Below are 22,167 nucleotides of genomic sequence, written 5' to 3' on the forward strand. Positions count from 1 at the left end.
TCCGGGCCGCAATGCATGTTGGCAGAAGCTCCAATCTTCGTGCTAACTCATCCGTTTTGCTTCGTTAAGCTCCAAACACTTGATTACCTATAGAACAAACATAACTAGGGTAGTAACTTGAACTTTTGGACATTTCTAACCTAATCAAACCTAATTTAATCAAAACTTGGCTTAATTTACATAACAAACCTTAGGTTTCAATAGATACAATTTCGGCTTATCAATAATGAGGACGGAGCTATATTGGAACATAATTAAGTAGACAGTTACATATTGCTGAATTCGAAAATCAGGCTTAGACCCACATATATCTTAGAACTTAAATTCCACCTACTCTGCATTCTGTAACCCGACTAAATGTTTCAATTTGACAGCCTAACTAAAGTTTTTCTTTTGACAACCCAAGATTTATTTTGTTGGCCGTGCCTTCGTCCATCCTAACTCCTCTCTCAATTCCACACGGACCTCACCTCTGCTTCCATCTCTTTCTCTCTCTTCCAATAAAATCTCTAGTATTTTTTTGCCTTTTTCTCACATCCATTGTCGTCTAAGCTATCAAGAACCTGTTTTCTGGTTAGTTTATCAAATTACTCTGTTTTGTCAATCCATAATTTTTTTTTCAATTACAACATGAAAGAGTACAGAACTTTCTTTATTAAGGAATATTACTTCTGATTTATTCTTAATTTTCAACTTTTGGAATTTCTTTCAAAAAAATTCAAAAAACATTTAGAATCAAAGGTCTAAATAAGGATAATTCCACTAAAAAAATCCAATCCATGGCTTGGACTTTCTTCCTATTGTTAGTGGAGTAAAGCTAGGGTGTGATGTGCTCACCAAGAGAGTTTGGTGAGCACAACTCCAAAAGTTCATCGGATCGACGTCAAACGTCAAATTCAAACCGTTGAAATCCATGTACTTCATGAGTGATGCATATACATGCAAAGTTTTAAAAGTTTTGAGTTTATTTGCTACAAGGTTAAGCAGTCAAAGAATTAACAAAAATTGAATATATAAAACAACTTATGAATTAATTTATAAAATGTTCATTTCTTTGACCGCTTGACCGTATAGCAAATAAACTCAAAATTTTCAAAATTTTACATGTACGTACATCACTCATGAAGTACATGGATTTCAACAGTTTGAATTCAGCGTTTGACATTAATTCGATATACTTTTGGAGGCTGTGAGCACATCAGACCCTAGCTTTGCTCTTGTTAGTGAAAAAAAATATCATACCATGGATGATGCTTGTAATTCTTAGAATATGACAAAAATAAAAAGGAAGCTATATATTTATGCTATACAATTAATTATCATCATTATGTAATTTTCCCTAATTTTGTCTCACTTCTTCACATTTTATTCATATAATTTAGTTAGCAAATAGAAATGTATATTTCACAATACTGACTGAGCCAATTGCTGTGTCAATTTCGTAACTTCGTATCACACCATGCGGTATGCGGATACAAAATAATGAATGGTATCTAAATATTCGACAGTCAATAAGGTATCTTGCTGACAATTCTTGGCAAGTAAATATTTCAAGTCTTGCTGATAACTCTATGCTTCTGTGGCTATAAACTTGCAAATGCATTTAATTACTCTGTAACTGAAAAAGGCAAAAAGCCTTGTGAATGGAATTAGTTGCAATTAGTAAATTATTAGAGGTTTGGGCCCTAAAATGGATTGGTTGGGGACATGGGTAAGTTAAGTTCGGCCCGTGTATATATTAGAGATTTCGGCCCTAATATAATAATGTATTATTAATCCTTCTCCTCTATGTTACATTATTTAGACATGGATAAGGTAAGCTACTAAGCTCTATCTCATCCTTTTTAATTCTAGCTACGGATGTTCTTTGCAAAATAATATTACCAATATTAACATCATTATTAATATTATTTCCTTTGTAGGACTTATCATGGCGATATGTTTCTTTAGGAGTTATAATGGCAATATTGTAATAAGCTTTTGCCCAACCGAGATATCGCCACACCCTCCTCAAAATAAGTGTTAAATGGATCGAGTTCAACTAATTTTGTCTCCGTAGATGCAATTAATTCATTTTATGTCTATGTTCATCTTCCTCTTGAAGTAGCGAGTTATTTACAAAGAACAAAGTTTCATTAATGGTGAATTATGCCAGTGCATACTAAGTACTAAGAAATGACATAAAAACAAATTTTGAAAAAAAAATAGAGGTATACAAATGAATACTTGATGTCTTAAATATGAATACTTTAACGTGTATGAATGAATACTTGCATTACAAGATATGAATACTTGTGCAACGGACAACTCGAAAGTATGTCATCATGGATCTCATTTGAAAAATAAAACTGTATAGAAAATATTCGTGGTTTTAGATTTGCAAAATTCCTCACAGATCGTCAGAAATATTGGTTAGATTGAACGGAGAAAAAAAAACACTTATAAAAACGTGTAAAAGATGGATGAGTAATGTGTCCAGTTTTTATATTTACACTTGCACGATGATGATGAATACTTTCTCGATGAGGTATGAATATTTGTGCAACGAACAACTCGAAAGTATGTTATCATGGATCTAATTTGAAAGACAAAATTGTGTAAAAAAACATTCATGGTTTTAGATTTGCAAAATTTCACACAGATTGTCATAAATATTGGTTAGATTGAACGGAGAAAAAAAATCACCTCTAAAAACGTTTAAAAGATGGATGAGTGATGTGTTCAGTTTTTATATTTACACTTGCATAACAAGGATGAATACTTTCTCGATGAGATATGAGTACTTGGGTTGCGAGATATGAATACTTGTGCAACGGACAATTATAAAATATGTCATCATGGGTCTCATTTGAAAGATAAAATTTTGTAAAAATACGTTCATGATTTTAGATTTGCAAAATTCGTTATAGATCGTCTAAAATATTAATTAGATTGAATGGATGAAAAAAAATCACATCTAAAAACGTGTACAAGATGTGTGAGTAATGTGTTCATTTTAAAAAAAAAATACTTGATATCTTAGGTATGAATACTAGATGCATTATATATGAATACTTGCGCGCGCCAGTTGTAAAATCTTTCAAATATTAGGCGGTTCCCAAATAGTAAGTGGTTCTCCTAGATAGTTAGTAGTTATTTAAGTAGTTAATGATTGGAGGGAAAAAAAATAGAAGAATGTTATGGGGCTAGTTACGGCCGTTTTTATTAATACCAAAAAAATAAAACTTAATTTTAAAAATAACCATCAGTTCTGTTTTTTTTTTCAAAAATAACCCAACCTCCAGGTCCACGGGCTAGTTACGGCTAGTTACGGCTAGTATTCAAAATATTAGCAAACCGCCAGAACTACGGACGGTCTCCCTGGGGACCAAACCGCCCCCCCACGGGCGGTCTCCTCTTTTTTTTTTTTTTTTTAGAGATCTGAATATTTTGATTTAAATAATTTTGTGAAGAAAAAGTTTTCTTGTTTAGAGTGTATGCCAAAAAAATAAGACATTTGATAAATTTATGAAATGATGTCGTAACTCTTTATAACTTTGATTTTATTTGTCAGTTAGATATCACAAGTCTAAATATAACACTAATGAAGGACTTGGCCTTTATTCAAAAATTTCCAAGCTCTGACAGCTTGTTGATTTTTTTCTCTTTTTCCGGTTTTTATAATATATGTATAATATGTACATATATACATATAGACATATACACATATACACATATACACATATACACATATACACATATACATACATACATACATACATACATACATACATACATACATACATACATACATACATACATACATACATACATACATACATACATACATACATACATACATACATACATACATACATACCTACATACATACATATACATATACATATACACATATACATATATACAATTTTTTTTTATATAAACTCATTTTTTTTTATAGAGGAGGGTTCAAATGCACACAAATTTTTGTGCACCCAAATGCACCCTATCCTTTTTCTCTGTTTTCAAAATCCGAATAGTCAATCCGAACCGTTAGATGCGATCTATATATTAAAATGTGCTTGGAGACCAAATTTTATATTTTTTGGAATTTTTTTACTATTTATTAAGTCACTTTGAAAAATCGCTGATCCAATGGTCCATAAAATGTAAAATCAGTGATTTTCAAAGTGGCTTAATAAATAGTAAAAAAATTCCAAAAAATGTAAAATTTGGTCTCCAAGCACATCTTAATATATAGATCGCATCTAACGGTTCGGATTGACTATTCGGATTTTGAAAACGGAGAAAAATGATAGGGTGCATTTGGGTGCATTTGAACCCTCCTCTTTTTTATAATATATGTATATATGTATATATGTATATATAAATATATACATATACATATATTATATAGAGATAGGCTAATGTGCTTTCGGTAGCATATGGGCCAAAATACACACGGTTCAAATTTGAAATTTCAAAATTCAAAAAGTCGATCTGAACCGTTCATCTTGTTCTCCATATTAATAAATATATGTATATGTGTATATGTGTATATGTATATATGTATATATTATACATATATTATAAAAACTGGAAAAAGAGAAAAAGATCAACAAACTATCAGAGCTTGAAAATTTTTGAATAAATGCCAAGTCCTTCATTAGTATTATATTTAGACTTGTGATATCTAACTGACAAATAAAATCAAAGTTATAAAGAGTTACGACATCACTTCATAAATTTATCAAATGTCTTATTTTTTTGGCATACATTCTAAACAAGAAAACTTTTTCTTCACAAAATTATTTAAATTAAAATACTCATATTTCTAAAAAAAAAAAAAAAAAGGAGACCGCCCGTGGGGGGGGGGGAGGGGGGGCGGTTTGGTCCCCAGGGAGACCGCCTGTAGTTCTGGCGGTTTGCTAATATTCTGGGCCGCCCGTGGGCATGGCAGTTAGGTTATTTTTGATAAAAAATAGAACTGATGGTTATTTTTAAAATTATGTTTTATTTTTTGGATATTAATAAAAATGGCCGGGCTAGTTAGGTGCTTTTTTTTTTTTTAAGTTACATTTTATAAAAAAAATAAACCCCTAAGATTTGTTCATATGGCATAATGCTTCCTGTAAAACCTGCTGTTATATGAAAATTAATCTAATCCACAGATTTGACGGTGAATTCCTTTCAAGTCATCATTTATCCTGGACATCGGTATTTGTTCATTTTTTTTATAGTAACATAGCTCAAAAGCAAAAAACATTTATCCCGCCATGAAAAGCTATATATTATGAATAAATGAGGGTAGCAGATCTAGAAAATTAGATACGCGCACTATATTAAAATATGATAGCATGATAATGTGCACATGGTCTGCTTCCATGTCTCGCTGGCACTTCAATTATACAGTGGTATCAAAGCCACTTTACTTATTTCATAGACCAAATGATGGGAATCATCAATCATCCAATCAACCACAGACAGTAGTACAGTACCAGCATGGCAAATACTATTTTATATTAACATTTGGAACCCTACTACTCAATAAACAATTCACATACACCACCATTACACATAATTAAGTAGTACACATCATTTCCACATATAAAATCCCTTCGGTAGAATTCCACATACAATTTTTAAAATGGTCCCCCATGAATCCATGATGATGTCCAAAAAATCCAGTGAGAACAATTGTACTGGGATTCTACCGAAAGGATTTTAGAGAAGTTCATTACACAGGCAAACAAATTTCTCTCATATAAACTAAGAGTCAAAAAGTTGGGAAAAAAGAATTAAAAAAGAAAATGGCAAAAGCTTGATTAAAGTAGTCGTGTCTATTTGGTTTATGATACAAGAGGTGAGAAGGCTTGTTATTTCGCAATTTCAGCCTGCTTTGCTGCATTTATCTCCCCCTTTAGGTGCTACAAATAAAAACAAACAATGAATTAATTGGCTTTAAGCAAAATATAAGCCATAAATAAAAGATAGACTATAGAAATGCCAAGAATGCCCCTGTAGAACAAAAACGATGGACCAACTACTTCTTTTCTCATCAATTTCTTCACAGATACAAGGGAGACATAAGCGTGGTTCGGTATCTCATTCGGAAGTTATTGTCATCTTTTAGTAAGATGTTTGAGATATTCTTGTGCTCATATGAGTATTATGCGACGTTTCAACATTTTATGGAACACATGCAATTTATACAACTGGATTAGATACTTACCAAGTTCCATGGCATCTGATCCTTTCATTACACGAAGGCGTTTGCAGGACTCAACAAACATTCTAAAAAGGGATACACAGAGATTAGTCATTAGTAACAAGTCAATAAATGAAAAATGAAAAAAACATCATTGGTAAATGGTACAGGTACATACTCAAAAGGGAGATCACCAACAAGCATCCAATCCCCGTCTTTATCTTCATAAGTAAGATTGAATTCTGCAAATTAGAAAATAGAAGCATTAACCAAAGAGATAAAACAATATTCTTTAATCACTGTATTCCCAAATGCAATCCTCCAATTAGAGTTTGTCTTGATACTAGACGCTGTACCAGTAGCAGTTCTTAAAAGTTTTGTAGATTCAAATAGTCGTACCTGTACCAAAGGAGCCAAACATCTTGCATAAAGCATTTTTGAGTTCTTTGTAGCCTCTGTACATCTTTAGATCGACCTTGCGTAGGTATGGTGCACCATCCATGCTGACTTTAACAAAGGCCACGCCGCCTTTTTCATTTTCCCCCTTCTCTTTTTCAGAATTGCTCGTCAGTATATTTTTCCGGTACGACCTTACTGGTGGCCAGCCTACCACTTGTGCTCTGATAAAATAGTGACAGAATCATGATTAGCTGCACAGGTACAAGGCCAGTGTCTGGTATAGTACATCCATTGATAGAGGTTGAAGAAACTTCACAAGAAACTAGAAAACAAGTTTACGAATAGGCCCTTAACCTTTTCAAACTTCTGTGAATCTAGTGTTGAAATTTTGAAAGTTAACATACCTATTTTTAACAGGGGGACAAGAATATTTTGTCTTTTAAACCCACCATTTATTGCCCTTGCTTGTTGTGGTTGTAACTCCCTATTTTTCATAAGAATATATTCTCATACAGTAATATGGCTGAACGCCTGAACAAGAGGCATAATACTCGTTGGTAAAGCCAAAAGTTACCTAAATAGGTACCAAGCAAAATCAGCATCTGACACGGGGCCATATCAAAAAGGGGAGAAAAAAAGTTAACTTCAAGCAAGTAGTAACATTCAAGCATGTACTGGTACCTGTCTGTGTCAAATATACACTGGTAACAAAACATGTATTTTGCTTCCCATATTCTCTTTTTAAATTCTTTGTTAGGCTCCTTTCTGAGACCATAAAAAAATCTAACAAAGAACTGTTACTCAAAATCACAGAAACCCCAGATGCAGAGAAGCAGGAGCAAAATCGCAAAATTATATATAAGACACAACAGGGCTACTAAGCAAAAAGAGAAACTTAAGAAAGAGAAGTATTTTCCTCTTGAGCTTCTCTCCATTTTTGCATGTGGTATTTTACTAAGCACTTAACTTAGAATTATGATACGTTATACCAACGAAAGCCCAATAAAAAATTTCCACTCGGTACTTAGAGAACCAGTTGCCTTCTTTTTAAATTTCAACTCAAGAAACTATGACTACACATCTATACAAAAGATTAAAAAGGAGAAGAAAAAAAAAGAATCATACTTTGAAGCAGGAGGCCTGACAGAAGTCTCGGCGCTGGATTTCTCCGATGGGCCCCGCTTTGACTTCTCAGCGGCCTGATTGGCCGGTGTTGTGAGGCCCACAGAAGTCTGGAGCTTGAGCTTGAGGTCAATCGGCGACTCAGTTACCTCAGTCTCAGGGAAACCCCTCTTGCCTGAGGCGGAGGTCTTAACACCGCCCGGTAAGCCTAGGCAAAGCATCGTCTCCTCCAGTCCCAGGTCAGTTGCTGCTCTCTCGCTCCCCATTCTCTCCTCCTCTTTTTCTCTGTCTCTGTCTCTCTTTTTCTTCTAGCTTTCTCTCTGTCTCTTCTCTCTTTCTCTCTTTCTCTGTGGGTGTGTGGCTGTCTGTTGCAAGAGCTTTATTTTTCTCTTTTGTGGGGATGAGTGGGATGTATTATTAGGAAGTGACTCCGCTATAAAGCACTCTTATCTTGTTTAAAAGAGTAGCACTTTTTCATCCATGTCCTTGTAATTTTCTCAAAATATTACTTTCTACAGATGCTATAAATTTTTGTAAGAATCTGCTCTTTCGTTCTCAAAAGGTCCATTTCCAAAGTTATTAATCTTATATTTTCAATTCAGAAAAAAAAATGTAATATTGTATTCGGATTTACAAAGTATGGCATTTTTTATGCTAAATCCATCCTATTATGAGGATGTATATTTTCATTTTCAAAACTCAAATAGAAGCTTCTACTAAGAACTTGTATTTTTTTTTAAAGCTCAAATAATCAATATAAACTATTCAATGTAATTTTCATAAAAATATATTTACATATCAAATTTTATATATTTAATAAAAGTTACTATTTTTTAAAATAAGTAGAAAATCAATTAATTGTGATTTCTACATATACAAAGAGATAGTAAAAAGTTTTTAGAAAGTGTACAATTTGATTTCTAAGTATATTTTTATATAAAAATTATGTACAGAGTACCATTGGAATTAATTGTTTAAACTTTAAAAATAAAAATATAGATTTATAACAGATAACACAGATCAATATGTACATATTATCATAACATCACTCATTTAAGAAATAAAATTGGAAGTGAAAGAGCGACAAAGCACTTGTTTATTTTTTGATACATCTTAGTGTTTTGAAAACGGTCTGATTGGGTTCGATCCAATGATCCCTGGTCCACAGTTTTAAGCAGTCCGGTTCAGATGGTCCGACCTATCTTTTTTGGTCTGGTCCGATCATGGGGATTTCACAGTCCGAATCTGAATCGGACAGGTTTTTTCAAAACAATATCCACGGCTCGTAGGCCTGAGAAAGCACTTTATAAGTTTATATTTACCTGCGGATTTCAAATAAAAAAATAAAAAGAGAAAAGAGAGGAAACTAATGCGACAGATGACAGAATATGAAAAATGTCTGTTACTTTTTCTAAAGGCTGACAAATTTACCCCAAACCAATACCATACATGCATTGCATATTTGCATATGTGATATATAGACACTAGACAGTCAGTATGGTTATGTACATCCTTAACCTTAAAGAGAGGGATGCAGATGGAAAATATCATTCAATATCTGGAGTAAAGTGTCAAGTGTGGTGGGTGGTACACAGTACACTGCTATGTAATAATTAAAGCAACTGCTGGTTTAAAGTCAGATTCTCTGCGGCGGGCTAGACCATGCTATATTTGTAAGAAGTGCCTAAGGGCTTATCCTCAAAAAAAAAAAATTATTAAAAGTTTCTGTCACCGCTTTGTAAAAAGGAAGCAATAATCAGTTACACTTACACGTCTGCATAGGCTGCTGCATGAAACTACTACACGACCAGAGTCACACAAGAACCAAACAAAGCAACGTCCAAGAATTATTTCACCCGACAAAATTTCTGTCGCTGGTTTGTGGATGCTGGAGTACAAATTTTTCCTCTCAAGTTGACGCTACAAGACATCCTCTTATTGCCAAATTGCAATTCAAAACTTGCTGCAAGCCTACAATTGATATATATATTATTTTAATGACACGAGTGGAAGATATATTATTTGTTTTTTTTTTATTATTTGTACAGTAAGCTGAATGTCATTACTGGCATTTCGCAAACTGGGCAGTATATGGAAGAAATAAATCTGATGTTATTCTTAAGGAATAACACGAATCTGTTATTTCGATTTCAATTGTTGGTTTTAATAAACTTATTTTGTTAAAATTCGTACATAAAAAAGTTTAAACGGTTGGGATCGGAATAACAGTAGATGCATTTCATTATATTGGATAATATGTTGTTCAGTTTATAAATTAATTATGTATCAAAGTTCTATGTAATTTCATCAAATATTATTAAATGTAGATCTTTATAAGCATTGAGCCGTTCATCATTGCTCATGTGCATCATATAAATTAATTATGTATCAAATTTTTGAGTAATTTTACCAATATCCTACTCAATATTATTAAAATACAAATCTTGATTAGTTTTAAGTTGTTTAATAAAAGAAAAATTAGCATCAAATTTAATCAATGCATGTGCATTATATAAATATAGTAGAGTCCGGCTAGTGTAACATCAGTGTCATATGATACTAACTTCAAAATCAATTGAATAGACTTCAAACAACTACTTCAAGCCGTTCAAACCGATTTACTTTATGAATGATGCATTTAGATACAATTTTTTTTTTTGAGTTATTTTAGTATCAAATCAAGCAGTAAAAATGTTGAAAAATGAATGTATTAAAATTAACTTAAAAATTCACACATTTGACCGCTTGGTTTGATACTAAATAAATTCAAAAAATTATAAATTTTGATGTAAACACACAACTAATGAAGTAAATCGGTTTGAATGGTTTGAATTCACCGTTTGAACTCAATTTAATAGATTTTGGAGTTGGTGTTATACTTATATAGGTTGAAATGACACCGATGTTATACTGGCCACACTTTAGTATGTATCATAATTTTAAACTTACAAATGATTTATTATTGTTGTTGTTATTATATTGATGTATGGTCAATAAATCCCATCTTCTCTCTTTTTTGCTTTAAAATGGAGAGGATTTTAATCATTACTGAATTGGGTCGGACAGGATTGAGCAATTGAACTGGGCCTACTAAGTACAAAACATATTTTGACCTCTTTTCCGAGCTCCAGCTGAAAGCTTCCAAGTTCCAATATTTAGACAACGAATTAACAAACATGATTAATACGGAGGTTTCACTGTCCCCAAAATTGATTCTTCAAACAAGTCTGTCTCAAAATAAATAATTAAAATTTAATCCGGAAAGATGAGTTGAATGACTTGATATATGCGTAGTGAAACAACTCGCCATAAATTTATGAATAATTTTTGACGTTTTCGAACCAAACATCAAATAAAACGCGAGTAACGAATTATTTGCGAATAAAATGCAAAAAAAAACATGTTTTTTAAAAAAAAAATTGGGGGACTTTTTTTTTTTTTGGCTTCATTGTGGTACCGAATTATACCCGAAATATTCCTGAATCATGAATTTTTTTACTCCTTCTAACTGAACCCGAACTATTCGGGCCTGTTCGGCGTTTTTACTGTTTCTGTGGGAAAATAAAAATTCAGTTCAACTGAATTTTTTTTCCCAACAGAAACAGTAAAAACCAGTTCAAATCCTATGCACATGCCCATTCCCGATGGTGCGCCGAACAGGCCCTTCGTTTGTCACTATGGATGTATGTATCAATTTTGTTTGTTAATGTACATATTAACATATTTAGAAGGATTAACAATTATTTATTTTAATAATCTTGTAAAATAAATTTAAGTTATAAACATGATCTATATCATGTTTCTAAAAATAACGATATTTAATGCATCTAGTGACTCGAAGTTCGAACATTACAATGTAGTTTATTAATTCAATAGTATTTTAATTTTATTTTTGGAAGGCAATATCATTTAAATTATTTAATATTACAATATCTCAAATTTTATAGTTCAACACTACATAATAAATTAAAAAAGAAAGTATAGAAAACATGGCAAAGTTAAAACATTTTTTTACCAAATTGCTCCATGGGGCTATCAATCGTTTGAACCGTGGCGGCCATATTTATTAATATCCCTTAAAAAAAATTAATTTTAAAAATAACCCTGTGCACCATTTTTTTTTATTTCTGCCCTGACCGCCTGGACTTCGGGCGGCCCAAAATTCCTGTGAGGCGCCAGCCGGACGGGCAGCCCATACAATATATGAAGCACCCCGGGTTGTGGTGGCCCATATGGCAAGTGAGGCGCCCCGGGTTGTGGCGGCCTAAATGGTGAGTGAAGCGCCCTAGGGACGGGCGCCCCACTACCCATCTTCATAAACCCGTGAGCCCTCCTTCTTCCCCCTCCTCTGCCTTCATCCAAACTGTAAAAAAAGTGAAAAAGAAGAAGAAGGAAGCCCTGCCAGCCGACGCCTCTCTGCCTCGCACCACGCTCGTCACTGCCTCGCGCCTCGATTCACTTCTCTCTCGATCGACCAACTGAGTTCTCTTTTTTTTAATTCGATTAGGGTTTAGGGTTTGGGTTAAATGTGATTAAATGGTGTAATGTGATTCGGTTTGGTTCGATTCGATGTTTAGGGTTAAATGTGAGTAATTAGTTGAATTGGTCGAATTGGTTGAATTGGTCAAATTTTACGAATTGTGAGAATTGCGGGTTATTTATAAATGCTATTAAATTGTGGGAATTGTGGGAATGACAAACTTGAATTGGATGCTTGAATTGTGGCAATGACATGCTTGAATTGGATGCTTGAATTAGATGGTTGAATTGCTTGATTGCTTGAATTGGAAGTTTGAATTGCTTGAATTGGTTCAATTGCTCGAATTTAGGATTATGATTTATGGTAAAATTGCTTGAATGTCATATGGTTCAATTTAGGGTTTATAGTTGTGAATTGTGATTTTTTTTAAAATTTAGGATTTATAGTTAAATTTAGGGTTTATGTTTGTGAATTGTGAATTACTTAAAAATTTAGGGTTTACGGTTCAATTTAGGGTTAGAATTTATGGTTCAAATGGTTGAACTGTTTAGGAATTTAGTTTTTGGGTTTATGATTTAAAAATATGCATATTTATTTTTTGAAAATTATTTTTGTGATAGTTCATGAAAAACATGTATATATCAATACAAAATAATTTGAAGTAAAACTAATTATTTTGAAGTATATCAATATTTGTTTAAAAATGACATATATATTTTTTTATTGTAAGTAAATTGCATGTATATCTAATTTTTTTTAATTTTAAAATTTAGGACTGCAAATATTTTGTGCGGTTTAAAATTTTAAAGAATTGCATGTATATCAAAATTGTGGACCATGCAAAAATAGTGATTTTCAATAAATCTAAAAAAGTAGTAAACAAATTTCAAAAAATGTAAAAATTGGTCTCCAAACACATATTAATATGGAGAACAATATGAACAGTTTGGATCGACCATTAGAATTTTGAAAACTCGAATATCGAGCTGTAGCACGGACCAACCCGTGATATGCATAGTACCATAGACTCACTCTATTAATTAAATAATTATAATCATATTGTGTGGAGCTGTTGACTGCTGTGAGAGGAGTTGGACATAGCTTGGTGTGCATCGCGAAGGATGCTTGGCGATATATAGGATGCCAGATGCTCGAGCACACTGCACCAATCGTGGAGACAGGCAGTTTTGAAGGCCGCCTCGTTGGCATGCTGCGCTATGCTAGGGAGAACATCAATTGGCGGGAGATAAAATCTGCACCGCGAAATCCGGACTACCAACCAGAGCCATCTACGGTCACGATATGCCGCCACCTCCTGCAGGTAATTACAAGTTAATATTAAAAGTACGACACACACAATATTCTTATTTTTGTTGAATTGTTCGTTCTAACTCAGTTAACTTCCCATTATGCAGTTGATGACTCAGGTTGGACGTTCCACGACTGGGTGTTGAATATCTAAGGATGGGATGCTTATAGAAATAAATACGAAGTTCCAGTAGAGCTTGGCACGGCCGGTCACCGCTTTTTATTATTTATTGCAGAGTTCTTTGTATGTAGCAAAACTAACATTATTTAAATCTAGGATGGAGCACCTCATTGGAATGCCAATCCCAGTTTTACCGTGGATGAGCTGACCCCGTTCGACACAGATGTAGAGGCGTATGGCTCCCACGGACCACGATATAGAGTGGAGATGGAGCACGACTTTGAGGCTGGTGGGAGTTCATCTCAGACTGCAGATGGCTTTGTCTCTGCATTATTTGGCGCACCGCCTCCTGCCACGTATGCTACAAGCTGGGAGCAAGATCCATGGGAGCTGCGTACACAGCCCGCCAATGCAGAGTCAGCTGCTGTATTTCATCAATGGGCAGCCAGTACAGGTACGTGATAAGCATAAATTATATACGCATTTGATCTAGATTTTATCATAAAACAACCTCAAATATCTTGTATTTTTTAATATAAAGTGATTAAAATACACCTGGAATCAAGTTACTACGGTTATTTGGCTTTTCATTGCAGGAAATGATGAAAAATGATGAAAATACCCCTCAGTGCGGATCAACCACACGCACTGCGAATCAGTGCAGCCGCACTGAGTACTTAGCCGCATTTCCAACATTCAAGCGCTGCGCAGGAAATTTTCCCGAGCCTAGTGCGGATGAAGTTCCACCCGTAGTGCGGATGAGCCCAACCGCACTCAATATTTGGCCGATTTCAGAAACTTCAGAAAAGCATTATGCACACGCAGTGCGGGTCATCCATCCACAGTTCCATCTGCACTCAAATAATTCGCAGAAGTTAAATAAGGAAACTTAGACTCAGTGCGGGTGAGACCATACGCAGTGCGGATCAGCCGTCCGCACTGGACCCGCAGAAAGTCAAATTTACACAGTTTCAACACGGTTTTTATTTTTTGGCGCTTCATAGACGCGTTTTGACAACCAAATATGGACAAGGCATCCTGGGAAACAATCCAAATATAGCACCCACTAACTCCACTTCCTAGGCTCTTAATTGGACATGATCCTTGGCTATAAAAGAGGAGGTTCATTCCCATTCAGGATCGATCCATCCATTATCTCATTCTCTCTCTCCACACACACAATACTTAGCGATAAATTCTGAAGTAAGGAAAGCTTCCAAGCAAGGAGAAGAAGGGTTTCCTGAGCAAGATTCGGCAAGATTGAGGATTTGGATCCAATAAAGGGTGTAATCATTTCTTCTTACTTTGCCAACTTTTTGTAATGGATCTCTCTAAGAGAGAGTAGTTCTCTCTCTAGGGGTTTAAGTCAATGCATGAACTTGTTTAATTCTATTTTATTCGGTTATTTGTTTTTATTATGATTGTTTTATGGGATTTGATTGTTAATTTCTGTGATTTAATCATTTGTGTTAATTACATAGTTAGTACTTGAATTGTAGTATCCCGTTTTGGATTCGAAAGAACCAAAATTGACTGTGAACAATAGGATAGTACTAAATTATGAATGCAAATACTTTAGGTTTAGATTAAGATTGTAACCAATTTAATCTAAGCCGGAACTATAGAAATTAAGGTTAGGGACTTGGTGAAGAACCTAACCGTGAAGTCAACCCCTAATTAGGACATCTCAAATCGAATTGGGTATTGGTATTATGAACTTAATTGAGAAGTACCAATATTTGAGGAGATGAGAGACTAACAAGAGCTTATGGTCTAGGTAGCTAGGGTGAGGGACCTAATCGAGAAGTCTGAATTACCTAGGCACGTTATTAATTTACGAAAGTGACCCTTAATAACATATTAGGTTAGAAATCTCGTCAAATTATACATGAATTCAAACAAATACCGAATAAATAGAGTTAGCAAGAGATTGTAGACCAAAGACCCCTAGATCTCCTTTACTTGAAAGCAAACCAATCTTTCTTTCCTTTCTTTACTTTAATTGTTTTTAATTTCTCTCTTTAGGGTATTGAACCCAAACTTAGGATTAATTAGAACAAAACCCCCCCAATTTACTTTTATTGCACTTTACTTTCCTTTTATTTTCTGAAATTAATTAGTAAAGTTTAAACTAAGTATTTATTAATACTCCCTGTGGATCGATACCCGACAATATACTACTTTGATAGGATTGTATACTTGCAATCTGAACCAAAAGCGTATTTAGGGTTTAAAAGGTATATCTCGTTGTATTGAAGCTTTTTACCATACCCTTTGGACGTATCAGTACGCAACACATGTATACGGGAGAGGAGGATGAGGATATGGGAGACGATGAGGAGGATTTGGGAGAGGAGGCGTTAGGAGATGTGAGTCTGCAGAGGCACATGCAGCCGCACAGGCATGTCAAGGGCATAGCGGCTCCTAGGTTGTCTCCATCCGAAAGGAAACGACGAGGATGAGTGTAGAGTTTTTGTTTATTGTGATATAGTTCTGACTGTAGTATTTTGACTATAGGACTGTTGTATTATACATTTCTGATTATGTTGGCGCGCATTATGTTGGCATTATGTTTTTTTATTTTATATTCATGTTGGTATTTGTCACACCCCGCAGTCATGGGTCGTAACAGTACCCCGCCGTAAGCATACAATACCGTGTATACTTACAAGGCAATTAACAATTCAATCAAAATAATAAGTAATATAAAACAAGTTTCTAAATATAATCAGAGTACACAGTCTGGTCAGAGTATAATACAACAAAGTATCTCATCCGGATACCAACCAAAAGGCTAAACCTAGAATTATACAACAAAATATCTCTAGGGTCATATAAGGTAAACTACCAACGGCCTGCTACTCGCGTGCCTACTCAGAATCGGACACACCAGAACCTGTAAGGTAACCCAAAGGGTGGGGGTGAGAATAAATTCTCAGTACGAATTTGCCATAGTTAGATTATTGGACTTGCAATCAAGCTCCATATTCAGAAATGAAATCCATACAACAACAATTCAAACAGATATATATTCATACATAAAAGAATGCATATGCTCGACAACAATTCAACCAGATGAATCACAATTAACGGAATTTCCAAGATGAATTTCAAACACAACACATATTTGGCTTAACTCGACTCATTAGGGCTTATAACAACTACAGATGTTCTTTTGAGCTGGACCCTTTATCAAACCCTCGTCTGTAGGGTTACTGACACCTACAGACGTTTCACCGAGCTGGACCCTTTATCTGACACCCATCTGTAATCGCTTGGCTTAACCGTTTACTAAGGTCTGGTTCAAGTGATATAAAGAAAATCCTCTTTGGAATCATTCCAATGTTCGTAATATTCAATTGACCGTCCAAACGTATTAACACGTAGGAGAATGCCACCGAGCCACAAACATTACACATGTCACCCACGACTTCAAACCACACATCAATATACTCACCCCTCGTCCCAACCGGTACTGGGAAAACTGAGGGCCGTTCACCTAAAGTGCTAGAAGGATCCAGGATTCAAAGTCAGCTATACAGCTCAACTTTGCAAATTCATCGGATCCAAGTCAGCTATACAGCTCAACTTCGTAAATCCGCTCACACACATAATTCGTCGGATCCAAGTTAGCTATACAGCTCAACTTCGTAAATCCGCTCACAGACATAATTCGTCGGATCCAAGTCAGCTATACAGCTCAACTTCGTAAATCCGCTCACATACATAGTCCATGGTGACTTTAAATCAAAATCTGATCATAATAGATCGACACAAATGGCAACCATACAAGCATGCAAATCATTTCATTCACCATAATTCGAGTTTAATTTGATTGGGCTATGCAAATGATTTATGCAATTCAATGATGCAACAATCAGACATTCAACATGACAAACGAATAAACAATTTAATTCCTGAAAATGAAATATCAAACAAGTCCAAGAATTATGCACTTGATTACGACGAGCGTATCGCGTACTTATGGATCAGACGTCTCAAAATGTCCCGCAAGGTCTTGCTCAACCGAGCCTACACCTATATTACACATATAGTTGGTTTAACATTGGTTCTCGTAACAATTCGATTTACCGATTGGTTTAACCCTAATTTGGTCAAAACCTCAAATTAGCCGTTAATTGTTCTAAAAATTCAAGATCAAGAGGTAACCCTATCGATTACAAGTCTAATCGGTTGGATTAAACGAATCAATCCATGATTATGCCCAATTTCAATTTTGGCACAAAACACTAGAAATCGATATCCGAAATCGATATGAAATCGGGAAAGAATCGGCAAATAAACAATCAAAGAAGCTCAAGGAGCTAGTCTACAAGCAATTCGAACATAAATCTCGGGTTTAAAACGAAAACTCGAGTAATTGAGAAAATTCGAGGTTTCGAGAGAAACAGAAAGAGAAAGGAATACCGAATAGGAGGGCTAGGAGAGATCTACGACCAATTTCTTGGCTCCACCTTCGATTTCCCGAGCTTTAGCGCGATTCAGATTGACTTGGTGCTCTCTCTCTCTCTCTCTTTGGCTGAATACACAAGAAAAATGGGGAATGGGCTGTGGGAAGAGAGAGAATGAGTGATTTGAGTTTTAGGGTTAAAAACACCCCGAGTGCAAACACACTCATCCGTAGTGCGGACGCACTCATCCGCACTCAGCACTTGGCAGATTTTTCAGAAAATTCAGATTGACACAGAAAATTTCATGAGTGCGTACGCACCCACCCGCAGTGCGGGTCAACCCATCCGCACTAAAAGAAATTCAGAAAACTAGTTAAAGAAAACAGGGGCCAGTGCGGATCAGCCATCTGCACTCACCATTAGTGCGGACGCACTGGGCCTACAAAGTGTCAGAATCTCAAATTTTTGACGCGGTTTCGATTTACACTTGACGTACTTATTTAGAGAAGCATAATTTAAGATTTAAATTTATATTTCGTTGGCACGATTTTCAATTCTTGTTTTTAAAACATTTAGAATTTAATTGTTAAAATTTTGTAACGTAACAGTATTATGTTGTTTGCACTTTAAATTTCATCATTATAACACAGTTTAATAATACAATTAAAGTTCAACAATACACTTAAAGTTCAACAATAGAATTAAAATCGCAACAGTACACTATATTAAGAAATTATATTGAAACCGTAATTTTTATTTGCGACCCACACTTCTATTTAAAAAACTAACATCTTTTTCTTTAACAAACTACATTTTAAAAAAAAAATTATAAGTTACATGACATAATAATGGGTACATTAATACATTGCTATTTGGAAAATAATTAAAAAAAAATTAAAAAAAAAACACAATACGGACTCACCAACTCGGAAGTAAGAAAGAGGAAAGACAGGAAGGGATAGGTATTAGAACCAACCCGCACAATCGGTTAAGGCAAGGTTGCTAGGAGAGAGCAAGGGGATTTATACGACTTAGCTAAACGATGAAGCCAGGAGCGGAAGGAAGGCAAGCAGCAAGGCGCCCGTCTCTGGGGCGCTTCACATAGCATATGGGGCGCCTCACTTGGCATGTGGGCCGCCTATAGTGGAGGCGCTCCATGGGGAATTTTGGGCCACCCGAAGCCCAGGCGGTCAGAGCAGAAAAAAAAAATGGTACACATGGTTATTTTTAAAATTAATTTCTTTTAAGAGATATTAATAAAAATGGCCGGAACCGTGGTATAAGATTGAAAATGCTGATTTCAACAATACAAATTACACAACAAATAATCACTGTAAAAAACAGATATTAAATATTTTTTAGCATTAATCCATTTAACCATGTAAAGTTCGTTAAATATATTATTTCATATAAACTTAGTACAAGAGCGTCCCAAATTCCTTTAAACCAAATTTAACTTTAGTATTTCTTTATAAAAAAAAAAGTTGGACTCGCATGAGTTATAAATTATCTGTTTCTCGAAAACTAAATTGATTCAGTTTAGTTTGATTATCTACAGAATTTCTCTACCCACTTAGTGCTTGTATTTATCTTATAAAAATAAACAAAATAATTTATGTACAAATCTTAAAAATAAACAATTTTTTAAGTCGTCTAATTATGTAATATTTGTGATAAATTTTAAGAACAAAAATGTAATTTATTTTATTTTTAAAATAACGCTGACACCTCTTATTCAACTTTTACTGTAATTTCTAGTTTTTTTTTTAAGAAATCATTTCCTAACTTTTTCTATTTCTGTCACTCTCTTTCATAGTAATTAAATTGCCAACGTGATCGTTAAAACTAATTAAAAATTAATTATAGCAGTGCAAAAATTTAGAAGTAAAATTAAATATATACCTATCTAATACTTAATAATTATTTTTAATTTTACTAATTTAACTCATTTTAGTGACGCTGATGCTTGAAGTTATGCAACCGACAATTTTTCTAAAAAAAAAAAAAAAATTCTATGTCCAACATAAAATTAAGAGTAAGTAACCAAAACAGCCAACAACAAAGTTTTTAGGATAAATAAAGAGTAAGTGACCAAAACACACATACTCCTGTGTATTTTTGTGTATTGTTTTGTTTTGTTTAGCTGTGTTTTTCATATACACTTGTTGTCTAATTTTATGTAACAGCTACCCTGTTTTAATAAAACTGTCTCTGAATTTTCTTAAAAAAAAATATAACAAAGTTTTTAGGATAAATGAATAAAAATATTATATTTTATTTATCCACATAAAGAATCACATCTACGAATCAACTTGGAATAAACGACAAGGGCGCAGAGATTCTTTGACGGTTTGATTGATTGGATTGCTCTCCAATCTCTTACAATATCCAACAGACATTATCAAGTTCTTTTATTATAGTTTTATTTATTTTAAGTGGACAACAGATTAGCTTAAATTCGATATGATATATATTTTTTATGAGGAGGGTTCAAATGCCTCCATGTTTTTGTGTCTCCATCATGTTTCCATCTCTCTCTATCATTTTCAAAATTCAAACAGTCGATCCGAACCGCTCAACCTAACCTTCATACTAAAATATATTTGGAGACCAAATTTTATATTTTTAGGAATTTTTTTACTATTTTTTTAGATAGGTACAAAATCAGTAAATCTGAACCATCTAAAAACAGTATTTTTGTACCTATCTAAAAAAATAGTAAAAAAATTCCTAAAAATATAAAATTTGGTATTCAAACATATTTTAGTATGGAGGTTAGGTTGAGCGGTTTGGATCGACTGTTTGAACTTTGAAAATGATGGAGAGAGATGGAGGCATGATGGAGGCACAAAAACATGGAGGCATTTGAACCCTCCTCATTTTTTATAAACATTATACACATAAAAAATAATACCTTTTGATAAAAAAATTTGTTATTCATCAAATAATCTAACATTTATAATCTTCTATATTTAAGAACATATGTTGAAATATTAAAAAATATTTTGAAAATTTATACACAACCAATTTATTTAAAATGAAGACTCGTCTATATAAAAATACAATTGTTTATTTATTTTGTAAAACATTGGTTATAACTTATAAGCACATAAAAGATATTCAGCAGGCGAATATTTTATGATAAACTATAACATAACATAACATAACATAACATAACATAACATAAATTTGTTATAATTATTTTACAAGAAATAATTATAACATGATTTAACAAAATAAAAATAAGTAGGCTTATATATTGAAGAGACTGTTGAAGAACATCTTCTCTTTGATTGTGCACTATTTTCGAAGAGCAGTAGTGCAGTACTATCTGTCTATCTCGCAGTGAGAAGAGGTAATATATTTGCTATTTGTCGGAGCACTAATGTGCTATTTCACATAAATGTTGTATATAAAGTTTACTATTCCATTTCATGTGCTACTTAAATTTTTCACTGCCAAATACGCTGTGCATGCTATTCTGTTTGCCCATTCTCCCATCATTAATGATTTATATATTTCTTCCTTTCACTCTTTCTATTCTAACACTCTATCTTTTGTATAAAACTAATTAATGACTATGATGAGGTAGCATTAGCAAAGAAAAGAAGAGCAAGTAAGTATGTAAATGTAATCATGAAATGCCAATTGCATTACTGTAGGAGTGTAGTGTTCGCTGCAGTGTGCACTGAAGAAGAAAAAGGGACATGTAATGTAATCTAAATCCAAGTCTGTGTCCAGAAATGGGCAGGATACAAACCAACAGTACCCGGAGCCCACTCGTGTCATCGTGTGGGCCATCCCGACCGACATCATTACAGAATTAATCACAGGCAGTGCATACAAATACCGTTAAACTATCTCAAACTCCGCATTACCGGTTAGCACGAATTTTAAAGCTAATCATCATATATATGGTGGGGGCCGAACAAATTTCGTTTCATATTTTGATATATGGTCCGAATCTATATTTATACAACTTCAACAGTTTTGTAGCTACTACCAAGTTTTTAAAGAAAAAAACTTCAACAGTTTGAATTAAAATTAGAAATATTGTTGAGTGTGACTATGGTACTATGGATAGTAGCAACTAAGTCTTACTGATCTTAAAAAAAATAGCATAAAAATTGTACCAATG

The 22,167-nt window shown here is 33.9% G+C and overlaps 1 protein-coding gene across 1 annotated transcript; it reads right to left on the reverse strand.

Annotated features, from left to right (window-relative positions):
• Window positions 1–5,482: 5,482 nt before the first annotated feature.
• LOC144575175 (auxin-responsive protein IAA14-like) lies at window positions 5,483–8,197 on the reverse strand. Its single transcript, XM_078325294.1, has 5 exons — window positions 7,712–8,197; window positions 6,587–6,807; window positions 6,366–6,429; window positions 6,212–6,273; window positions 5,483–5,906 (listed from the first exon to the last, which is right to left on the reverse strand). Exons 1-5 carry the CDS (start codon window positions 7,972–7,974, stop codon window positions 5,869–5,871), a joined length of 648 nt encoding a protein of 215 aa, XP_078181420.1. The 5' UTR covers window positions 7,975–8,197; the 3' UTR covers window positions 5,483–5,868.
• Between the last annotated feature and the right edge of the window lie 13,970 nt (window positions 8,198–22,167).

This window comes from Carex rostrata, chromosome 23, assembly GCF_964058835.1.
Source record: "Carex rostrata chromosome 23, lpCarRost1.2, whole genome shotgun sequence".
Classification (NCBI taxonomy): domain Eukaryota; kingdom Viridiplantae; phylum Streptophyta; class Magnoliopsida; order Poales; family Cyperaceae; genus Carex; species Carex rostrata.

Coding starts and splice junctions, on each gene's coding strand:
- LOC144575175 (XM_078325294.1), bottom strand. CDS start 7,974: ATGGGGAGCGAGAGAGCAGCAACTGACCTGGGACTGGAGGAGACGATG. Junction 6,274..6,365: donor GTTGGTGATCTCCCTTTTGA/GTATGTACCTGT, acceptor ATCCCTTTTTAG/AATGTTTGTTGAGTCCTGCA. Junction 5,907..6,211: donor ATCAGATGCCATGGAACTTG/GTAAGTATCTAA, acceptor TTTTATTTGTAG/CACCTAAAGGGGGAGATAAA.